Source organism: Barbus barbus (assembly GCF_936440315.1).
Source record: "Barbus barbus genome assembly, chromosome: 30".
NCBI classification, from domain to species: Eukaryota; Metazoa; Chordata; class Actinopteri; order Cypriniformes; family Cyprinidae; genus Barbus; species Barbus barbus.
Genome location: NC_136758.1, coordinates 27552453 through 27575478, shown reverse-complemented (window position 1 = coordinate 27575478; position 23026 = coordinate 27552453). Strand labels below are relative to the sequence as shown.

At 35.5% G+C, this 23026-nt stretch overlaps 1 protein-coding gene across 1 annotated transcript in view; it reads left to right on the top strand.

Moving 5' to 3' along the window:
• Nucleotides 1-23026, top strand: part of sntg2 (syntrophin, gamma 2) — a gene marked incomplete at its 5' end in the record, with an annotated part of 74689 nt that overhangs the window by 13627 nt on the left and 38036 nt on the right. Inside the window, 7 exons of the mRNA XM_079386229.1 lie at nucleotides 4164-4301; nucleotides 5688-5744; nucleotides 6013-6070; nucleotides 7747-7790; nucleotides 9258-9299; nucleotides 13186-13273; nucleotides 15549-15640. Coding sequence (XP_079242355.1) covers nucleotides 4164-4301; nucleotides 5688-5744; nucleotides 6013-6070; nucleotides 7747-7790; nucleotides 9258-9299; nucleotides 13186-13273; nucleotides 15549-15640 — 519 coding nt within the window. The remainder of the gene's footprint in view (nucleotides 1-4163; nucleotides 4302-5687; nucleotides 5745-6012; nucleotides 6071-7746; nucleotides 7791-9257; nucleotides 9300-13185; nucleotides 13274-15548; nucleotides 15641-23026) is intronic.

Genomic DNA, 23026 nt, shown 5'->3' with positions numbered 1-23026 from the left:
GAAGGACATCTGAAGCTGCTTTCCTGTCTGAGGTGATACTCTTGGACATTTCATGAGGTCTGGCTGTAGAAACTATATATATATATTTTATTTTTTTTCGTTTTTGCTCAGAGTTGGCGCCCGAGGGCCGTCATGCAGAGGTGACTCTTAGCCAGATCCTTCGGCCAAATCTGGATTTCAGTCCCAACCAAACCATCAGGCCGTGACAGCCACAGTTGTGGCCTTGAGCAAAGCATCTAATCCCAGAGACTCTGCCGTAGAATGATGGCTTTCCCGGCTATCTTGCAAACGCTGTATAAATATAGCAGGAGCTCACCTTTCCTGCATGTTGAGTGTGTGTGCACTCTCTAACTCCGAACTTTGATTAATTATCTTCTCCCTAACGGGAGACTCACTTGACCTACATCCCGGTGTCTCCAGGGAGAATGGGTTTAGGTGCCAGAGAGAGAACTAGGCCAGAACAGAGAGACTGTGGGTCTGTCAGAACCAGGCTCATCATCATCATCCGCAGCAGCACAGGATGGACAAACACATGCACTGTGCAAAATGCATGACGCTTCTGCAGCTCACACACCAATAGATACAGGATTAATAGCACAAAATCAAAAGGAAGAATATTATTATTAATAATACATATTATACATATTTAATAATATTGAATAATAATAATAATGTTTAATTGACTATATATATATATATACACGCACACAGTATTGCATTTTTGCTTTGTGACATTTCGATAATAAATATATAATATATTCGATAATATATATATAGAGAGAGAGACTGGTAATTTCAGTATTACTTTATTTTCATCTTGCATTTTTATTTTCTATGTTTCATTTCATTCAAATTTTTTGTAATTCTGATGTGTTCTTTTGAAATTAATTATTTCTATATACAGTAGTATTCTTACACTTTAGTAATTTTTGTACTTTTTCAACTGTTTTCATTGTTATTTCAGTTGATGTTTATTTTATTTCAGGCAATGAATATGTACAGTTTTAGTTAACAATAATAACCCTGGGTAATATATGTTTAATTGCACTTCAATATTTGATTTTAATTCAAAAATATGTCTAGAAAGTATGATTTATATTTCCTTTTTTGCATTAATATTACATAATTCAGTGTAAATTGAATAGAAATGATGATTCTGTCTACAAAAAATAGAAAATCTATAAATATATCAATGTTTCTTCAAATATGCACACTATTGGAATGAAAGATCTAATGGATGTTCTTCATTGCATCATTGTGAACACAAATAAACCACAGCTGATGTGACTGAATGCGTGTTGTTATTCCTTTGAGAATATAAAAAATTACTGATTAATTTTATATGTTGATATTGCACTAAAATAAGTTAAGGCATAAATTAAGAAATTACTGTCACTGCAGCCGGGTTTTATCAGAAAGAGTGGTCAAATATCGAAGCTGGAGTCTGAAAGCTTTCTTATGATGCTTATTTTGTCCAGAGGAGTGTGGTGTTTTAGCAGGCAGTGAATGTTGAACAACTGCAATCTGGGGCCGTCAGCCTCAACGCTCTTCATTTTATTGATACCAAATATAATTTCTCTCTTCTTGCAATATCACCCAGTCATTTCATCAGTTTCATCTGCTGTATTTCTATGATAACTTGACTTGCAGTCAATTATTCTGAAGCAAATATGAGGATGTTCTTCTCGTCTCCGTCTCATGAGGGAGGTTTTGCTGTGCTGCTGTTCATCTGTGCGAGACCAAACATCACGCCGTTTGTTTTTTGTCTTTGGAGATTCTTGTCAGCGATCTTCGGCTGTTCTGAATGACACAGAAGTTTGATGTTTTCAGTGATGTTTGCACAGATAAACGCCGCTAGAGTGATGTTTCCTTATGAGAGTGTGTTGATCTAGCTGAAGCACATCCTGAAAAGTTTATGAAGTTGCATTGAAATATGAATATCAGTCCCTCAAAATTAAAAGAGTCACTCCTGCACCTGTGATTTTTCACATTACTAATGCTTTAACCAGTCTTACTTTAATACAATTGAGATATTGTTATAGTTGTATTAATATTTTGAATTAGTTTTAATTTTAGTCTGTGTTATTTTAGTATAATTGAAATGCTATTAGGGTTTTTATTAATGTTTTAAATTAGTTTTTCATTTTTATATTTTCTGTTGTTATTTTTAAAAATGTATTAAGTTTTAGTAATTTGATATGTTTTTTTTAAATATGTCTATATAGCTTAAATTTATTAAATTAATTTAAGTAATTTATTAATTTCAAGTAAAATTGTATAGTACATCAATTTAAACTAAATGAAAATGAGAATTTATTTTTTATATTTGTTTTCAATTAAATATATATATTTTTTTCAATCAGTGTTATTTTAGTAGGCTATCATTGAAATGCTTTTATGGTTTCTATTAATGTTTTTATATTTTTATTTTTAGTGAATTTTTTAGTTTTTCTTAAACTCTGAATCAGTTAAACCATTGCGTTACAAAATGATTCACTGTGAAGCGCTACAAACGGATCACGTATTGCGAATCATTTTATTATTTACATGGGTTTTTTATTTCATGAAGCTGCTGTTCTCTCTGCTCTGTAATGGATGTGTTAGTGTTGTATAGTAAATGGGAGAAAGCGTGTTGAGAAGAAACAGACTGCTGTCAGAATGACTGAAGATGTTGTTCCTCCATTGCTGTGATTCTTCGAGCTCCTCAGTTCAGTTCTGCTCAGGTTGCAGGTTTGAAAGCATCAAGGAGCCCTTCAGGAAGAAAGCAATCCTCACCGCAGATGTGAAGCCACAGAAAGCCTGATAAATAAAGATTGTAATTGATTCCATTGCGAGGAGTATTCTTCAGCCCCGGGAAGCTCCTCCGGGACGCTTTTGTGGGTTAACTGAATTAACACTGCTCTCTCGACTCAGAGAAAACCTGAAAGTAATTGAAAGATCCACAGGCAACTTTTCTGTTGCATTTATTCAGTTTATCTTCCAGAGGAGACACAGACACCTTCACAAAGTGGAGTCAAATACTGCAAGAATAAGGAAAAGCCTGGTGCTTTTACATTAGTCTCAGTCTTTACAGGAATAGTGAAAAAAGAGAAAGGTTTTACTGTGTTTCCTGCACAAAGCTCTCATATGACTTACATTTTTACAGTTACATTACCGCATTTTAGCAGATGCTTTTATCCAAAGCAACTTACAAGAGAGGAACAAAGACATTCAAGAGCCAACAATATTTATATCTTGCTTGAGTCAAATCTAGTACTTTTATGATATATTTATTGATGTTTTATACGCCTTGTTGCAGGGATTCCCAATCTTTTGTGTCATCTAAACCTCTTTGAGATAAAATATTTACTTGAAGTCCATATGAGATTTTAAGTTAACATTTCAATAATTTAACAACATGCATGTTCACTAGCGTTAGGTGATATGTAAACAAATAAAAAAAAATTAAATATCTTTTTTAGTGAACTTTTTTGACCTGTTCATATTTTAAAATAATTTATTCTAAATTTAAGTTTAAAACTAAAAATTATTTAAAATTTAAAAGTTGAAGTTATTAATTATTAGCTTTGCATCAACTCTGTGGAAGAAATATTATTTAGGCCTACATTTAATATGCATGTGTTTGACTTGCATATAAAATTTAATTCAAATTTCATGCATTATACAGATTTAATATAAACTAATCTTAATATAATATAATCTTAATATAACCTGATTCAAATATATATATATATATATATATATATATATGAATCTTGTCAGATTTCTGCATGTCAATAAATAGTTTATTATTAATTATGCATTTTTTCAAATTGCTTAGCACCAGGATAAATCCATTAAGTATGAAGCCAATTCATTTAATTCAGTTAAAAAGTATGAACAAAATATGACTAGCTGCAGAACACATATTATTGTGAGTGCATGATGAAGTGTTTATTTTGGCACAAGCCAATATTTTTAAGACAATCAACTGTTTGAATGTTGGGTTTTGCGTGAATTGTTTTGAATTTTTGCATTGTTTTTTAACAATTAACTGTCATTTTAAAATCCCTTCAGTTCTCTTTTAGACAGAATTTCCAAAATATTATTATATTCTTTTCCCTTTATTAATCAATCTAAACCTTATAACGTCTTCTAACGTATGTTTTTTGCTTTTTCAACAGACGAAAACTGGACTTGCCCTTTTGTACGACGAACACACAAGTAACACATACGACGTTCGTTTAAAGTTAATGAAAGAGCTGTTAATCATACAGAAGCAGGATGTGGTTTGTGTGAGCGGCGGTGACTCGCATCTAAATGTAAGTACTGAGTCTTTACCTTCGATTCGATCACGACTCATCACTGCCGGCCGCAGGAGAGTGTTTTGTTGACAGAATACAGAACAAGATGTATTAGACATGTTTACATTACAGTTGACATCCTTATCAAGCTGCAAACGCCACTTCATTGTTTCATGAGATTCATCATCATCATCTTCATCATCATCCTTGAATGATGTCAGTGGCTTCCCGCTCCGGCCCCTGATGCTGTCAAAACACAATGACAGTCATTAAATATGTACAATGCATGCTGGAGAACCCAATATAGTCATAATCAACATCATTAGTGAGGTTTAGAGTGTCATTATAATCTGTTTTATAACTATAAGTGACCTGATCCATCATTTAGAGTTACTTTGACCCAGAAACACATTTTGAGTTTTGTGCAATTAAAGGAAAGTAAAACGGAAAGTATTGGCTTTCTAATGATGTAGCTAATTATGTTTCCACTCTAAAGTGAGATCATTTAAGTTTTGGCCGTCATAAAAATTTGTTACTGAGAAATTGTTTGCAATCCTTTGGATGTTATTTGATAGTCTTCCCATTTGAATTGATCAACTCATCCCCATAAATATTACTAAATCATTACAGTGATTTTTCACACTAAAGGTGAACGTTGTTTGAATATATTGATCAAATTTACAAAATTGGAAAATGTATTTATTTTTAATGCTATTTAAAAAATTAGACACATAAACAGTAAAAATGTATTTAGTTTCTTTTTGGTTTATTTTTTCCCCTAATATTACCAAGATTTGAAAGTTTTTAAATGTCTTTTTAAATCTTATTTAAAAAATAGCCACTTAAACAGTAAAATAAGTGTTTGTATGTATGTATTTATTGTTTTATTTATTTATTTATTTATTTGCCTGATATTAACTGTTTGAGAAATTTGAGGCGTTATATTAATTAATATTATTTAAAAAAAAAATAGCATTCATCACATAAACAATAAAAATGCATTCATTTAATTTTTTTTTTTATTTATTTCATTGCCCAATATTACCTACAAGTTATGGAAGTTATGGCTTTTTGTCTTTTTAAAATTTAAAAAACACTAGACATAAACAACATAATTTTATTTATTTATTAAATTTTTTTTTTTTGCTTGATATCACCTGTATTTTAAAAGTTGAGACCTTTTTTAATGGAACTTTTTAAAAAGATCCACTAAACATATCAATAGCAATATTTATTTATTTATTGATTTAGCCTGATATTATCTGTATAAAGCATTTTTGTGTATAGGCTTCAACTGAAGTGATGCCTAATGATTTCTTTCTTTCTTTCTTTCTTCTTTCTTTATTATGTGTTATGTGGTTGACGCTATGAATATTTTACCAACTAAATTCCCATTTTTTAAAGCACAGAACTGTTGTACTTCGGAGACAGCTGACTGGAGGTCTCGGTCTGAGTATCAAAGTAGGTCTTTTTCTTCTTTTAATATCATTCATTCACTTTAAAGAGCTTAATTAAACACGCTCAGGTAGTGCATGCGTATCTCCACAGGCCAGATAATTATTGCACAATATTAGTCTTTTAAAGATCACAGAGGATCTTGATATGAGGATCAAGTCTCATTAGTTTTATTCACAATAATCTTTGAAGAGGCAATAGATATGTATTTCTGAACTGTGCTGTATGTAAGATGTAGAAGTGAATTTCCTTGACGGCTGTTCATGCATTTCAGGGGGGAGCAGAACATAAAGTGCCTGTGGTCATCTCAAAGATTTTCAAAGATCAAGTAGGTAAGATGACAAGTGTTCCTCCCATCCACTATAAAGCAAAGCACAGTGCTAGCGATAACTGTTAAAATGAATTTGCTGAAAGTGTGCTCACCCTCAGGATATCCAAGATGTAGGTGAGTTTGTTTCTTCATCAGATTTGGGGAAATGTAGCATTACATCACTTGCTCTGCAATGGATGCTCTGCAGTGAATGGGTGCCGTCAGAATGAGAGTCCAAACAGCTGATAAAAACATCACAATAATCCACACCACTCCAGTCCATCAGTTAACATCTGGAGAAGACAAAAGCTGATACAAATCCATCATTAAGACCTTTTTAACTAAAATGCAAGTCCATAATCCACAAATGCTTCCTCTGGTGAAAACGTGGCCTGGTCTGAATCAGGAGAGAAATCTGCACAGATCAAGCAGCGTTTACAGTCCAAAACAGTCCAAAACAGCTCGAAACAAATATGTGGCTGGAATTTGATGAGAGACAACAGGAGACTTTTTCACTAGAGGAAGCATTATTATGGATTGTGGACTATGGTTTGAAGTTAAAAATGTCTTAAAGGGATCATGAAATGCTTTTTCTAAATATTATTTTGTTTATTTTCTAATGTTTTCTGAGGTGCACTTATAATCCTAATATGTTTTTTTTTTTTTGTCATCAAAAGCTGCTCTGTTGGAAGGGACTCTGTTGCTGCGAGACTTCAATGGAAATGCCCACTGATGTGTTTGGCTAACATATTTGCATTTGAAATGAGCATTACATGTGGAACTCTCTCAAAAACTTTGACCGCATTCTTGATGTCATCATGAAAATTGTTGAGTAGCATTATAATTAGAACGACTTCCATTGCATCAAGTTTGCAGCCAAACATTTTCTTACAAAAAAAGCTTAGTCTTCACAAGACATTAACTGTTGTACTGGAGTGGTGTGCATTACTTGTGGATTATTGTGATGTTTTTATCAGCTGTTTGGACTCTCATTCTGACGGCACCCATTCACTGCAGAGCATCCGTTGGTGAGCAAGTGATGGAATGCTACATTTCTCCAAATCTGATGAAGAAACCAACTCATCTACATTTTGGATGGCCTGTGGGTGAACTATTCCGGTAATATACGGTGTAAGATCTTGTAGAGTACAGTTCTTTCCACTTTTGTTTTTCATTTAAAATAAATGCACTGCACAGCCCAAATGTAGTCTTCTTGATATCCATATAATTAGCACTTGCTCGTATTATAGTTTATTCATCGCGAGTGTCTGAGAGCAGCTGCTAACGTGTGATTAGAATCAGTATTTGAGAACAGTTTATCTTTGTTGCATGCTGTAGAGTTCAAATGTATTTTAATCATGGCTAATTCAAGACTCTGTGCATATCGGCCTGCATTGCATTTGCAGTTGTATTGCTTTTTATTAGCTTCCCGCTGTCATTTCTTACTTCTGAGACGCTTAGCGTAGAAATATATCCGCCCTTGATACCAGAAAGCTTATGAAGTTTCATCATATTTGTCAGAAGGCATTGAACTAAAACCCAGATTTGTGTGAAATTCGTCCCAAAGCGCTTTGCTAGATCGAAAGGCTCATCAAACTCAAATCCCGATTGCCATGTCATCGCATTAAAGCACTATTAAATGAGTAATTATGTCCCAATCTTTCCATTAACCTCTGGCCGGACCGTCCGGGGCCGCAGCCGATCAGACGGGGATGCTGTTTATCGGCGACGCCGTGTTGCAGGTCAGTGTTTCAGGCTTTTGCACGCTCTCGCTCCTGACACGGCCCTCGGGGGCCAAGGGTGCATGTTAGAGCGCCGTTCCCTCTGCATTTTAATGATGCTTCCCTCTGATTAATTTTCTCTGGCTTGACTGGAGGTTTAACCTTTATCTCTTTGTATGAATCAGTGGAACAGCAACAGAGAGAAGAGAGCAAGAAATAGAGTAATATAGTTCCTGTGGTGCGACTGAAACAAATGGTTTTATTACATTTTGAATGTCATTGAAGCTCTTTATAGGCCTTATAAATACACATACAGTACAAGTGTGAGACCACAAGGTGAAGTAAAAATCAAACTGTCCTCTTCAGAATCACCAAGTCTGATTCATTTTGGTTAATTTGGTGGACAATTTCTATTTAATCAATCAAAAAACTTGCAGCATTTTAGTTTCACAGTAGAGGTAAATGCTGCTGTGCTGTACGAGGTTTTCTCAGAGGTGTATTTACTATTTCTAATTGAGTCTCATGGGTCTTATTAAATTATATAATTTATATCATTTCTTAAAAAATATACATTTTTGACAGACCTCGAACTTTTAAATGGCTGTGTGTATGTAATAATTAATATATTTGTATACAGCTGTGACAATTTTTTTTTAAACTATCAAAACTTAAATTAAAAATTAAAAACAAAATATAAAATTGTATATTTTATAATTAACTAAAATGATGGCTCTTATGAAATTATATAATGAAATAAACATACAATTAAAATTATATTGTACCCTTAAATATTGTGTTTCTGTGTCACACACACACGTATATATATATATATATATAAGAAATAATGCTTTTATTCATTCATATATTTATATATACATAATTAACTTGATAAAAGAATATAATGAAATTAATAAGACATTAATGCTTAGTAAAGACATTTAGATATAAAGATATAAAGACAGCTGTTCTTTTGAACTCCCTTTTTTTCAAAGAATCCTGGAAAATAAAAAGTATCGTTTCTACAAAAATATAAAGCAGCACAACTGTTTTCAACATTGATAATAATCAGAAATGTTTCTTGAGCAGCAAATCAGTATATTATTATGATTTCTGAAGATCATGTGACACTGAAGATTGGAGTAATGATGCTGAAAATACAACTTTGATCACATAAATAAATGATATTTTAACAGATATTCAATAGAAAACAGCTATTTGAACAGTAATAATATTTCACGATTTTACTGTAAAATTTTTCTGATCAAATTAATGCATGATCTTGATGAGCAGAAGACTTCTTTCAAAAGCTTTAAAAAGCTTGCCAACACTTGAACGGTAGTGTGCTTAAAATTACAAAAAAATATTTCTAAAAATAAAATGTTTGGTTTGCATTAACTGTGGTGAACTGCCATGAAAATAAAGATACAAGCTTTGGGGTGAATTGTAATCTCAATATGTTTAGTTGAATCTTTTCTTTTCTCTACGCAGGTCAATGGCATTAACGTGGAGAAGTGTACACACGAGGAAGTCGTGAGTATCTGAGTCTCTTTCATCCGTGTTCTTGAAACGACATTGATGCAGAATCAATCAGATTCCACTGAAGCGCTATATCCTTTTATATCAGCGATTCGCTTCTCCCTGTACGGCCTCAGCTGTACCTGATCGATAGCGAGTAGATTCATCTCGAGAGAGAAAGGATGAGACGCTCGCTCACTCCGGCAGGTTCTTCGCTGTGATCCTGACAGCTGTTCCTCACATCTCCATCTGGACGTGTTTAGTGATTTCACCGAACAACCGCAGACGAACTAAGACATAACTAAGACCAGTGATACATGAGAGAAGGTGACAGAAATCATCCTGTAGGACAGAAACATCACAGATCAGATTTGTAATGATCAGTGGAGATCAAATGAAGGTTCTGCTCAGAGTTTATTCTGATCCCAATGTCTCTAATCAAAAGATCTCAATATGAGTTCAAACGTTTCAAATTCCTCCAAGATCAATGCTCTGAGCTGCTATTCACATTCATTTTATAGCTCTATACTCATTTTTGGTAAGACTTTACAATATGGTCTCAATTGTTAACATTAGTTTAATGCATTTGCTAAAAATTAGCAACATTTTTCTAGCATTTGTTTAGAACAGATATATTTGTAGCTGTATTTGTTACATATTTATCTAGCATTCTTTGTTAATATTTGTTTGTAACAATACGATCATTTATTGTTTGTTCATGTCAGTGTTTTAGTATCATTGAGATACATTTATACGACCCGAATTCCAGAAATGTTGGGATGTTTTTTTTATTTTAATAAAATGAAAACTAAAAGAATTTCAAATCACATGAGCCAATATTTTATTCACAATAGAACATAGATAACATAACAAATGTTTAAACTGAGAAATGTTACAATTTTATGCACAAAATGAGCTCATTTCAAATTTGATGCCTGCTACAGGTCTCAAAATAGTTGGGACGGGGGCATGTTGTCACATGTCGGTTTTCCTTTCAGTTCTGTTTTGACCTTATTTGGTAGTTCCTGTTCTGATTTAGTTCATTAGTAATCATCATTTAGTCCTGTCACCTGTGTTTGATTAATTATCTAGTTTGCTCCTTTGTTTCCTGTTTCTTTATAAGCATTCAGTTTTGTCTCTATCTTTGTCGGATCTTAAGTTAATATTGGTTAAGTGTGAGTTGATGCAAATAAATATATCTTTTGTTATTCCTCGTTGTGGGCGCCGGTTTCTACAACCACCAACCGTAACACATGTTTACCATGGTGAAGCATCTCATCTTCTTTTCAAAACAGTTTGAAGACGTCTGGGCATCGAGGATATGAGTTTCTGGAGATTTGGTATTGAAATTTGGTCTCATTCTTGCCTGATGCGGCCATTTCAAGCGCAAAACAGTTTAAGGCAAGCTTTTTAGGGCGTTAAATAATGGCGCAAATACTAGTAATTTGACGAGGGCAAACGTTAGTAAACCGCGTTGTGTGATTCGTTTGAATACTCTCCTCCCATAAATTTTGTGTCTGAAAGGGAAACTCCTACAAATGCATTTTCAATAAGGTCAGGCACAAAAATAACTGTGTACATGCACTAATTCGTCACTGCACGTCTTTAGTAATATCTGACAGTAGGCTACAGTTTTAATGGCAAAAGATGGTTTGCGCTGGCGCAAGCTGTTAGTAAAACTGGCCCTTAGTTTAATAAATGTAGTTAGCTAATGTTAATTAATTAAACCCTATTGTAAAGTGTTACTTGTCTTTTTTCCTTTCCCTCCAAAGAAGTTTCAGGAGAAACACCTGAGACAAAGTTGTTGCTTCATTGAAGCGTACCTAAAAGTCTCCTGGGCAATAAAAAAGCAATAATAGAAATTTTTCATCTGGGATTTTACATACTGTAGTTGTCTTATGTTTGAGATGCGAGACCAATCTCAAGAGATCATTCGGAAAAATGTGAATGGTTTCTTAAGATGGGCTTTTAATATGATTACTCGATCAGAACCAGATTATAACAGTGGATATTCACTCGCTGCATGGTCAAATTCATTCACAGGTTACACAGCACTCATGATTCTACATTTTACAATCTAGTTTAACAATCAAAATATCTCTATGAGGACAAACATGTCTAGTTTTAAAATAAAATAGCTTATTTGCAGGAATGTCCCAGGTTCGACCTCCAGCAATGAATAGAATATTTTAGGCTTTAGATTGAAGGCATCTTGAGTTTTGGAGCACAAACACACATGAGGGTTTCTTGGCAAATGCGTGGTTTCTTTTAGCATCAGCTCTCTGTGGAAATGTTGTACAAGTGTGTCCTGTTTTCATCAGAGAGGAAAGCTCAGATTTGTGGTTTGATCAAATGAAGTCTAAAATTCAACATGTAATCAGAACTGATCTTGTTTCTTGTGGTCCTAGAAACATCACATCAGTTCCTGCAATGGTGGATAATATGTTTCACCCTGTTTTTTTTGTAAAATGTGTGTTAATACCTTTTAATGCTGATTTTAAATTCTCGTTATGTGCTGAAACTACAAAATCTACCCATTTTCAAAACAATTGATATGAAGCAGATATAAAGTCAAATATAAATGTTATATGGGAAAACTAGAAAATAAGATGGAAAATTAGAATTGTTGCCTTAGCAACTAACTGAAATTAATGGAATTACTAAAACTATTTGAATTACTAAAATGTCAAACATAAATAACAAACTAATGTGTGACCAAACAACATTCCCATCATTCTCTGTAGCAGCACAATAATGATGAACTAATACAGCATCAATTAAATTATTTAAATATATACATATTTTAAATTGGCTTTTGTTTTCATATTCTCAGTTTTCATTTTAATTTTACTTTTAGTAATTTTGTTAGTTAATTTTATTAGTTTTTTGGTCTTTTTAAAATATTTCTATTTGGCTTTCATTTATTTGTATTTCAGTTTCACTAATTTTAGCACGCTAATTTTCATTTACGATTTTCAGATTTATGTTTTTCTTCTAATATTTATATATTATACAAATAATTCAAATGTAATAAACTAAAACTAAATAAACTGAATTTAAATTGAATGCATCCTTGTAAAGTAAAATTTGTAAAAAAATAAATTGTACACAATATTATTTTACATCACAATATTGTTACATCATGTTACAATTTTATATATATATATATATATATATATATATATATATATATATATATATATATATATATATATATATATATATATATATATTATATAAATTATGGTTTGCTGTATAAAGATCCAATGTATTTTTTTAACAGGTTGTTGTTGTTGTTTTTTCTTTCTCTCTCTCTCTCTTACAATTTACTGTTTTCCTTCATGGGTTTGTATTGAATCATGAATTGGTTTATTTTTTTAGTAATTTTTGGTGATTTTTTTAGTCATTTAGTCATATAATTATATATATATATTTTTTTTTTTTCTTGCATGTCATGTGAACAATATCTGACATCAGAGGACCATGAAATGTTAAATTATTAAAATATTATATTCTTATATTCTAGTAAATTCAAGTAAATATTTTAGGTCAGAGAGGTTCAGTTGGCAAAGAAGTTGTTAATCCTTGAGTGAGATGATGAAATCTGAAGACACGAGACACTGACTGAGTAATTGCTTGTCTAGGGAGCGGTTAGTGAACCTGAACCCAACACTTGATGGTCCAGCGCTCCAGTGGAGAGCGATCACATGACTTGTGCTGTAATAATCATTTATGAGAAATCTCTGAGAGATTATATGATGATTGCGTAGAGATGATTTAATCCAAATGTTGCGGCTCCTCGACTCAATTAGGTTTGAAAGAGTCATTTGAATGCAGCTCAAGCTCATCTTCTCATCCTGATGTCAGGAGGATGTTTTATCTCTTTTATATTTCTGCGCAGGTTCATCTTTTGCGGACGGCAGGGGATGAAGTCACCATCACTGTACGCTACCTCAGGGAAGCGCCGGCCTTCTTAAAACTCCCATTAGGTGGGTTTGCTTCACATCTGAGCTCTGCTACTAAATCTCTGAAATGCATAGTGATTGATTTGGGTGCTCTGCATGAAATATTGCATTTAACACAAATTGCATGGCAAACTCATCTGAGATTGTTGCAATGCATTCTGGGACTGCCTTCTCTGCATAGTGTACATGTGAGGCAGCCTTTGTAAAGTTAAGATTATGGCAGAAGCAAGTTGCATTTGTCATAATTAAGTTTTAATTGGGATTGTTGCTTACATAGTTTGCATTTTGAGCATTTTTGATGAAGAACAGCAATAAATCAGAAAATGCCACTAATATAACTGGTTTATTAGGCGACCAAACAACATTTCAACTTCTCATTCTCTGTAGCAACACAATAATGAAAAAATATGCAAATACAACATTAAGTGCCCATTTTATTTTAGTATTATTTATATATTTTTTTATTGTGAATTAGCCTTTTTATATATTTTCAGTTTGCATTTCTTTTCTTATTTATTGTTGTTTAAGTCTTAGTCATTTTTATATGTGCTTTTGGCATTTTCTTTTTTTTAAGATTTCAATAGCTTTCTTTTTATCAGTTTTAGTTTTAGTAATTTTAGTTATTTTTAAAGACATTTTATTTTAGTAGTTAAACATTTTAAATGTAAACTTTAGTTTTTTCATTTATTTGCCAAAGCAACATTTCAATTTTTTTTAAGGTTTACGTTTTCCCTCTAATATTAATACTTTATATAAATTTATTTGTATGTATATACATATATATATATATATATATATATATATATATATATATATATATATATATATATATATATATATATACATATACATATATGCATACATTTTAACATACATACATACATTTTAACCATTTAAAATAAGCATTATGCATTAAATTTGTTTTTTTGTTTTTACTTGTTTTATTTTTAGTTAACAGTAACATCACTGTCAGTCATATACCTATTTGTGTGTGTGTGTGTGTGTATACATATATATATATATATATATATATATATATATATATATATATATATATATATATATATATATATATATATATATATATATATATATATATATATACACTGCCCTCCAAAAGTTTGGAAATGCCCTAGAAAAGTGGGGTTTTGGACAATATTGGCATGAATCCTTTTTAATTTGTGATAATTTTGCACTGATAAGGGACAACACAAACTACGAAAACATATTTTATTACATAAACAGTTTATACATAGAAAAAGCTTAAATTTTCGATTCATCAAAATATCCACCATTAGCAGCTATTACAGCTCTGCATAATCTGGGCATCTGAGCTGTCAGTTTATTCAAACATTGACTTGATACTGTATATTACTCCAAGCCTCCTGAAGGATTGCCCAAAGATGATTCACACTGGTTGGACACTTCTTACGGACATCACGGTCCAGATCCTCCCATAGTAGCTCAATTGGGTTGAGTTCGGGTGATTGGGGAGGCCATTCCATGACAGACATGATGCCAGCTGACTGTTTCATTTCCAAATAGGATTTGCACAGCTTGGAAGTGTGCTTGGGATCATTGTCTTGTTGGAAGTTTTTGAAAGGTTGGGGTCTTTCCAAACTTTTGGAGGGCAGTGTATATATAGTACCATTTTACCAATTACCGGTTTTTTAATGGATATAAAGGTTTTATTTTAGTTTTAGTTAACAGTAACAGCAGTTACAGAGTTATACACCTTATGCACAACCTTTGCTCTCCGTTTTGTTATGCCATTGCTTGAAAGCATCATGGGTATTTGTCATGAAGTGAAAAATAGAGAAAAAAATATGGAATTTTCCAAGTCATCCATTTTTTTCAGATTAAAATTACTTGAATACACATCACATTTCAACTAGTAAGTAGGAACTTCACAGACGAATCTGAAGGCAGCATCGACTCTGCAGGAAGGCGAATCTCTCGGGACGGAAGCGAGCAGCTGTGTGCTGCATGAGACAGAAAGACGACTTTCAGAGGGGTGTGACGTAGATTCCTCTGCATGAAATCTACTTTTTTTGCTCTGCATTTTCCAGTGACGGCCGTGTCAGAACTCCTGCGTCTTGTGCATTTCACACTCACCTTATAACCATAATCTCCTGTGACTTTGGTGTCCGTGGCATCGTGACAACCCAGAAAGCGGCTTTCCAAGCTAATGCACATCATATCGCACGGATTTAGAAGTGCGGAGTCAGTAGAGTAGATTTGCACACAGTATGAGCTCTGCTGTATATAGAATATGTAATAATCTGCTGTATTCCCTCAGGTTCACCCGGACCGTCCAGCGATCAGAGTAGCAGGACGTCCTCGCCGCTTTTCGACAGTGGTTTTCATTTAAATGGGAACTCGAGCAACACGGTAAGTCACCTTTTGTATCGTTGTGAGCATCACTTCTGTTAAGAAGCTTATTCATAAGCCTCGAAAGTGAGAAGAATGACAGAATCAGGTTGAAAATGCCTCTGTGTCAGATAGAGAGCTGGAACTAACTTCTTGAGCGCTGTGGTTTTAGGTGAGCATCACTATTATTTTTGCTCATAATTGGGGTAAGTAGTTTTGAACAAACCTCTAATAATTAGTATTTAACTAAACAAATAAATTTACTTCACGCAATTCAGATTTTTTTCTCAGAATTTTTATTTTACATCTAGTTATTGATGTAGTCATAGTTCTGAGAAAAAAAACCTGAATTGCTAGATGTTAACTAAGAAAGTTTCTATCTCACAGTTGTGAGATATGAACTCGCAAATCTGAGAAAAAAAGTTTAAATTCTCAGTTTATAACTCACAACTGCAAGATACAAATTCAAAATTGCAAGTTTACATCCTGCAATTCTAACTTTTTCTCAGAAATCTGAGTTTACACCTCAAATTTAATAATATACATTTGTAAGATATAAACTCACAATTCTAGGAAAAACAAGTTTAGAATAACTCACAATTACAGGATATAAATTTGAGATATATCATAATGAAATTATGAGATGTAAACTTGGAATTCTGAGAAAAAAATTTATAACACATCTGTAAGATATAAACTCACAATTCAGACTTTACATTTCGTAATTCGTAAATAAATAATAACAAATAATAACTCACAATTGTATATATAGATTTAAATGTAAAGTTGCAATTTCGAGAGCGATTACATCTTGCAAATTCTGAATTATGTGTATATCTGTAACGGGGCGAATGAGATGAGAGGCGTGCGGCTCCATATGCAAGTTTTTATTAAACAGACACGAGGTCATAACAGGCTAAGATCGTCACTGACAAACAAGGTTGAACAGGGCTAGACAAAAGAGCATTCCAAAGACGGGCGTGAGTCAGTCGACGGCAAACTTAATCCTGAGGGCGAGACAAACGGGAAATCCACAAACGGGAAGAAGTCCAGGTGAGGTGCAAACACTGTTTGAAACAGCAAGGCAAAGGGTAAATCCAAGACAGGCTATAAGCTTCAGGGCAGGCAGAGGTCAGACAGGACGAGGTAAACCAGGCTAGAATCAAGACACATGTTAAACAGGTAAAAAAAAACAGGACAGACTAAATCTCAGGAAACACGGAATGGCTCCGTAAAGTTGCTATCGCTAAAAGAGTAATAAATGCAGACAATACTCAGCGATTTGAAAGAGGAAGTCCAAGGCTAATAAAGTGTGTTTGATTGGTTGCAGCTGTGTGTGTGTGTAATAAGTGCAATGGATGATGGGAACTGTAGTTCTGTAAAAGATCTTGGAGCACTACTTACTGAAAGGACCTCCGTTCATGCTTCTATAAATATTTAGCTTATGCATAGAATTAGGTTTTAACTAAGTTTAATAGTGCAACACAAAAATAATTAGTAGTGTTTAAGATGTAACTTACATCAAAACTAGGCTAAATTGTAACTAATGTGCAGATGGTGCAACCCCAGATTATCAGTGAGACGTTTTTAAATAGTGTTAGTTGCAACCCATAACACTACTGTTCTAAAAAGAATCCTCAAGTACACCGATGGCACAATCAAGCAGGATATAGAGGTCAGGTGTTTCATCTGACCTTGAAATATCATTGCCAGGGCTCCTCGCCGCCAGTTAATAGAGTGCGGCAGCCACACAACCTGACAGACTGAGAATATCCTGCCGTCATCTGAACGAACACGCTGTGTCTCGTTAAGTCACCGGTCACTTTCTTATTCAAATCAGAGAGCAGAGGTAAGGCAGACGTCTGACTCGATCTGCTCGCAGACCACATGAACACGCAAAGATTTACATGCAGCACATTAATGTGACGACATGCGTGACACTGAGACTCTGGGGAAGCAGCGGTGCTGCGTGTCAGCAGGTGAAGCTCTGAGATCTGAGATCAGCATAGTGCCTCTGAAAATCCATTCACGCCTGAGAGAGAGAGAGAGAGAGAGATGAAAATGAGAAACACAATCTCAGAGCGCCGACAAATCAAGATTTCAGATGCCACCCTTAAGTCAGTCTATAAATAGAACAGAGCTCAGAAACAGTGCTGATGACAGTTAGTAGATAGAGCTTTTGTTGCTGTGATGATGCAGGGCTGTTCTGGGTGTTTACAGGGTGTTGCTAGAATGTTCTGGGTGTTTGCAGGGTGTTGCTATGGTGTTGCTAGAATGTTCTGGGTGTTTGCTGCAGGGTATTGCTATTGGGTTGCTGGGGTGTTCTGGGTGTTTGCTAGGGTGTTGCTATGGGGCTGTTAGAATGTTCTGGGTGTTTGCAGGGCATTATTATGGTGTAGCTAGAATGTTGTGGGTGTTTGCAGGGTGTTGCTATGGTGTTGCTAGAATGTTCTGGGTGTTTTTGCAGGGTGTTACTATGGTGTTGCAAGAATGTTCTGGGTGTTTACTAGGGTGTTGCTAGGGTGTTTTGGGTGTTTACAGAGTGTTGCTATGGGGTTGCTAGAATGTTCTGGGTGTTTGCAGGGTGTTGCAAGAATGTTCTGGGTGTTTACTAGGGTGTTGCTAGGGTGTTTTGGGTGTTTACAGAGTGTTGCTAAGGGGTTGCTAGAATGTTCTGGGTGTTTGCAGGGTGTTACTATGGTGTTGCTAGAATGTTGTGGGTGTTTGCAGGGTGTTGCTATGGTGTTGCTAGAATGTGCTGGGTGTTTTTGCAGGGTGTTACTATGGTGTTGCAAGAATGTTCTGGGTGTTTGCAGGGTGTTGCAAGAATGCTCTGGGTGTTTACTAAGGTGTTGCTAGGGTGTTTTGGGTATTTACAGAGTGTTGCTATGGGGTTGCTAGAATGTTCTGGGTGTTTGAAGGGCATTGCTATGGTGTTGCTAGGGTGTTCTGGGTGTTTTCCCAGGTGTTGCTATGGTGTTGTTAGAGTGTTCTGGGTGTTTGAAGGACATTGCTATGGTGTTGCTAGAATGTGTTGGGTGTTTGCAGGGCGTTACTATGGTGTTGCTAGAATGTGCTGGGTGTTTGCAGGGCATTACTATGGTTTTGGTAGAATGTTCTGGGTGTTTTTGCAGGGTGTTACTATGGTGTTGCAAGAATGTTCTGGGTGTTGCTATGGTGTTGCTAGAATGTTCTGGGTGTTTGCTAGGGCCTTACTATGGTGTTTCAAGAATGCTCTGGGTGTTTACTAGGGTGTTCCTATGGTATTGCAAGAATGTTCTGGGTGTTTTCCCAGTGTGTTTCTATGGGTTTGCTAATGTGTTCTGGGTGTTTTTCCAGGGCTTTGCTATGGGATTGCTGGGATGCTCTGAATGTTTGCCAAGGCATTGCTGGAATTTACTGGTTGTTTGCCAAGGCGTTGCTATGGGGTTGTTGGTGTGCTGTAGGTGTTTTTGGCAGGGTGTTGTTATGGGGTTGCTGGGATGCTGTAGGTGTTTTGACAATTGTTGCTTTGGGGTTGCTGGGGTGGTGTAGGTGTTTTGGCAGGGCGTTGCTAGGGTGTTCTAGATGTTTGCCAGGCTTTTGTTATAAGATTTCTGGAATGTTCAGAATGTTCGTCAATGCAGTGCTATGGGGTTGCTGGGGTGTTCTGTGTGGTTTCTTACTAAGAGTCCCTCCCCATCTCTCTGTGATATTCTTATCTCTAGATATAGCTCTGTTTCCTCCTTTAATGTAAGATTATACAATATTTCTTCCATATTTTACACACCTCTATCCCGGAGTTTAATCAACACTAATAGTGATGTTTGCCTTAACACATAATATATGACACAATAGTCTCTATGATGTGTTCAGATCAGCTCATTTGTCAGTTCTGTGTAAATGAGAGCATCTCCAGGAGACGTTTCTTTTAATGAAGTTCTTCTAGACGCATCGTATTCCCACAAAAAAAAAATGGGAAGAATGTAGGAGCTTGTAAGGTGTCTTTCCAGAAAAGTGTACACAGATACTTCATCATTAAACACTGAAAGGCAGCCACTGTGTCCAATTAGCGTAAGCAGATGAATTATTTTCTTCTATTGACTCTCTCTGCCTTTGCTAGGCTTGGAAATGTGCAAAAACACACGCAGCGCTCTCCTGACTGCTGAATAGACAATATTTGTGCTTTTTCTTGTGTTCCTCAAATGAGTTTTTTTCTAATCCTCTTGTAGTGTTTGGGCCGCAGTTGATTATAATTCTCGGAGCTTGTCATCCCCTCCAGGCTGCTCTGACATTGAGCTGACTGACAGCGTTTCGCTTTCATCGGCTGACGGGCTGGTGCTTTAGCATTTATTCATTTACATACTTGCCAATAATTAGCATAGCAGCTCTTTTTTGCCAAATCTGGAGTTAGGGATGCCAAATAAAATTGGTATTTTGGTGCATACTTAATACTGAAATCATGAAAAAAAACACGAGTTTCACTAGTAGTTTGGTTGTACTCTAAATGATGAAAATGGTCAAAATATGGTCTTGATATTCACGTATTCAACTAGTCTCGCATAGCCAGACTTTCAGACTGATGGCTGAAGGTCTGGGAACTGTGTCCTCTTTAAAGACCTGCCCAAGAGGCCATTTCACTGACAGGTAAAGCAACCAATCACGTTTCGTTTTGTGGCGCGTCATGTTTAGGGGCGTGAAAATGTTGCCACAATGTGTGTAAAACTCTTGGACATATTTTAAAGATTCTATGCCGTGAAATTTAAAGATTTCACATACTTTTGAAAATCCAGCGTTTAGTTGATTCCGATAAGCGCTCGTTGTTACAATTGTAAACACGACAGCTTTCTTCTTTAAAGGTGCTGTATGTAGGATTGACACCCAGCGGTTGAACTAGGTATTGCAGTCCAAATTCAAAATATTGGAGAGTTTTTTTCACCCGGCCCCTCCACCTCAGACTTGACGCACGCACAAGTTGCCAGATTAACAATACCAACAGAAACGAGCGCACATGACGATGAATGTGTTTTCTGCCAACTGGCAACCCGGAGTGCCGAAATACAATTGGGTAAACTGGCAGTGGGCAGGTTTCACAAACCATAACAAACACAGAGGTTCCGGGCCGGAATGTATATTTTCAAAGGGGAATAACTGACTGTAGCATTGTTTTTCAGATAAACATGATAACTTAATATGTTTGCAGATATTTAAGAAACATGCTATGTTATTTTTATGCTTTAGTAGAGTCAAAAGCCTACATACAGCACCTTTAAGGAGGGGTTTGGCGTCACGGCATCTTTGTTTCCAGGCGGAACGCTAAAGAACGCAACTGTCACGGTACACACATGAGGACAATACAAGAACACAGAGACGAGGAGTAAACTCAAATAACAGTCTTTAATGTAGACATCAGGGCAGGGCAAGATAAGGCAAGGCTGACAGAGACAGGAACACCGGGGAGTAACGAGTAGACCAGACAAAATCAAACAGAATAGACAGGACTATAAATACACAGGATAATCATAGATAATAAGACAAACACAGCTGGACAAGAATTAACTAATAATTACACTAGACGAGGACAGAAAACAAACCAAATATGGAAACATGAGGCGGGAAAACATGACACACACGACAGAGGACTGACAGCGACACACATGTCTCCTGGAAATCCTGTATAATTCAACCAATCAGATGACGACTTTGAAAGTCCTGAAGTGTTTCCAGATAAGTGTGCGGTATGCATTTCACGTTTAGCCAATGTTCTGTGGGCGTGACGTCTGAGGCTGAGACTAGTATTCATCTAATTCATACCGGATTTGTGTCCAAATATTGGATCTGTGCTTTAAGCCTCGCAGTGCAGCCTAATAGACCTGCCTTCAGATATTATGTTATTGATATTAATTCAACAACAATATTAACAAAAACAAAGAGAAAACAATGTTGCCCTGCTGAAAAACAGCTTAAACAAGCCTTAAAGGTGGTTGGATATACAGCTAAACCAGCTGAAACCAACCTCAACCATCATTTGCAAGATACTCTTTATTTATTTACTTAATTATTTGAACCATTTGAAGAAATATTTGCTTAAAATAAATTTACTTGAAGTCTAAGTGGCATTATTTTTTAAATATTTATATGTTATTATTATTCAGCCTTTACATGGAATGTGTATACTAAGTAAATTATATCAATCAGATTCCCAACTCTCCACCATGGTCAAGACCAAAGAGCTGTCCAAGAATGTCAGGAACAAGATTGTAGACCTACACAAGGCTAGAATGGGCTACAAGACCATCGCCAAGCTGTTTGGTGAGAAGGGGACAACAGCTGGTGCGATTATTCACAAATATAAGAAACACAAAATAACTGTCAATCTCCCTCGGACTGGGGCTCCATGCAAGATCTCACCTCGTGGAGTTTCAATGATCATGAGAACAGTGAGGAATCAGCCCAGAACTACACGGGAGGATCTTGTCAATGATCTCAAGGCAGCTGGGACCATAGTCACCAAGAAAAGAATTGGTAACACACTACGCTGTGAAGGACTGAAATCCTGCAGCGCCCGCAAGGTCCCCCTGCTCAAGAAAGCACATGTACAGACCCATCTGAAGTTTGCCAATGATTCAGAGGAGAACTGGGTGAAAGTGTTGTGGTCAGATGAGACCAAAATCCAGCTTTGGCATCAACTCAACTCGCCGTGTTTGGAGGAGGAGGAATGCTGCCTATGACCCCAAGAACACCATCCCCACCGTCAAACATGGAGGTGGAAACATTATGCTGTGGGGGTGTTTTTCTGCTACGGGGACAGGACAACTGCACCGCATCAAAGGGACAATGGACGGGGCCATGTACCGTCAGGGCCAGGGCATTGAAAATGGGTCATGGATGGGTATTCCAGCATGAAAATGACCCAAAACACACGGCCAAGGCAACAAAGGAGTGGCTCAAGAAGACGCACATTAAGGTCCTGGAGTGGCCAAAATCTCCTGAGATGTGTGCAAACCTGGTGGCCAACTACAAGAAACGTCTGACCTCTGTGATTGCCAACAAGGGATTAGCCACCAAGTATGTTTTAATTATTCGAAGGGGTCAAATACTTATTTCACTCTTTAAAATGCAAATAAATGTATAACTATTTTGAAATGGGTTTTTCAGTATTTTTTTGTTGTTATTCTGTCTCTCACTGTTAAAAATACAGTATATATGCATGCATGTATAACACACATATACATATATATATATATATATATATGTGTATATGTGTGTGTGTGTTATATATATATACTCTTAATGTATGACAACTATTGGCTCATCTGAAGCTGTTTTTATTAGAGAAATAGTGAAATGTCACTGCTGTATGGTGATGAACCTCTCTGGATGTATGGAAGAGAAACCGTAATGAAGAGCTGGTGTTTGGCTCCTCAT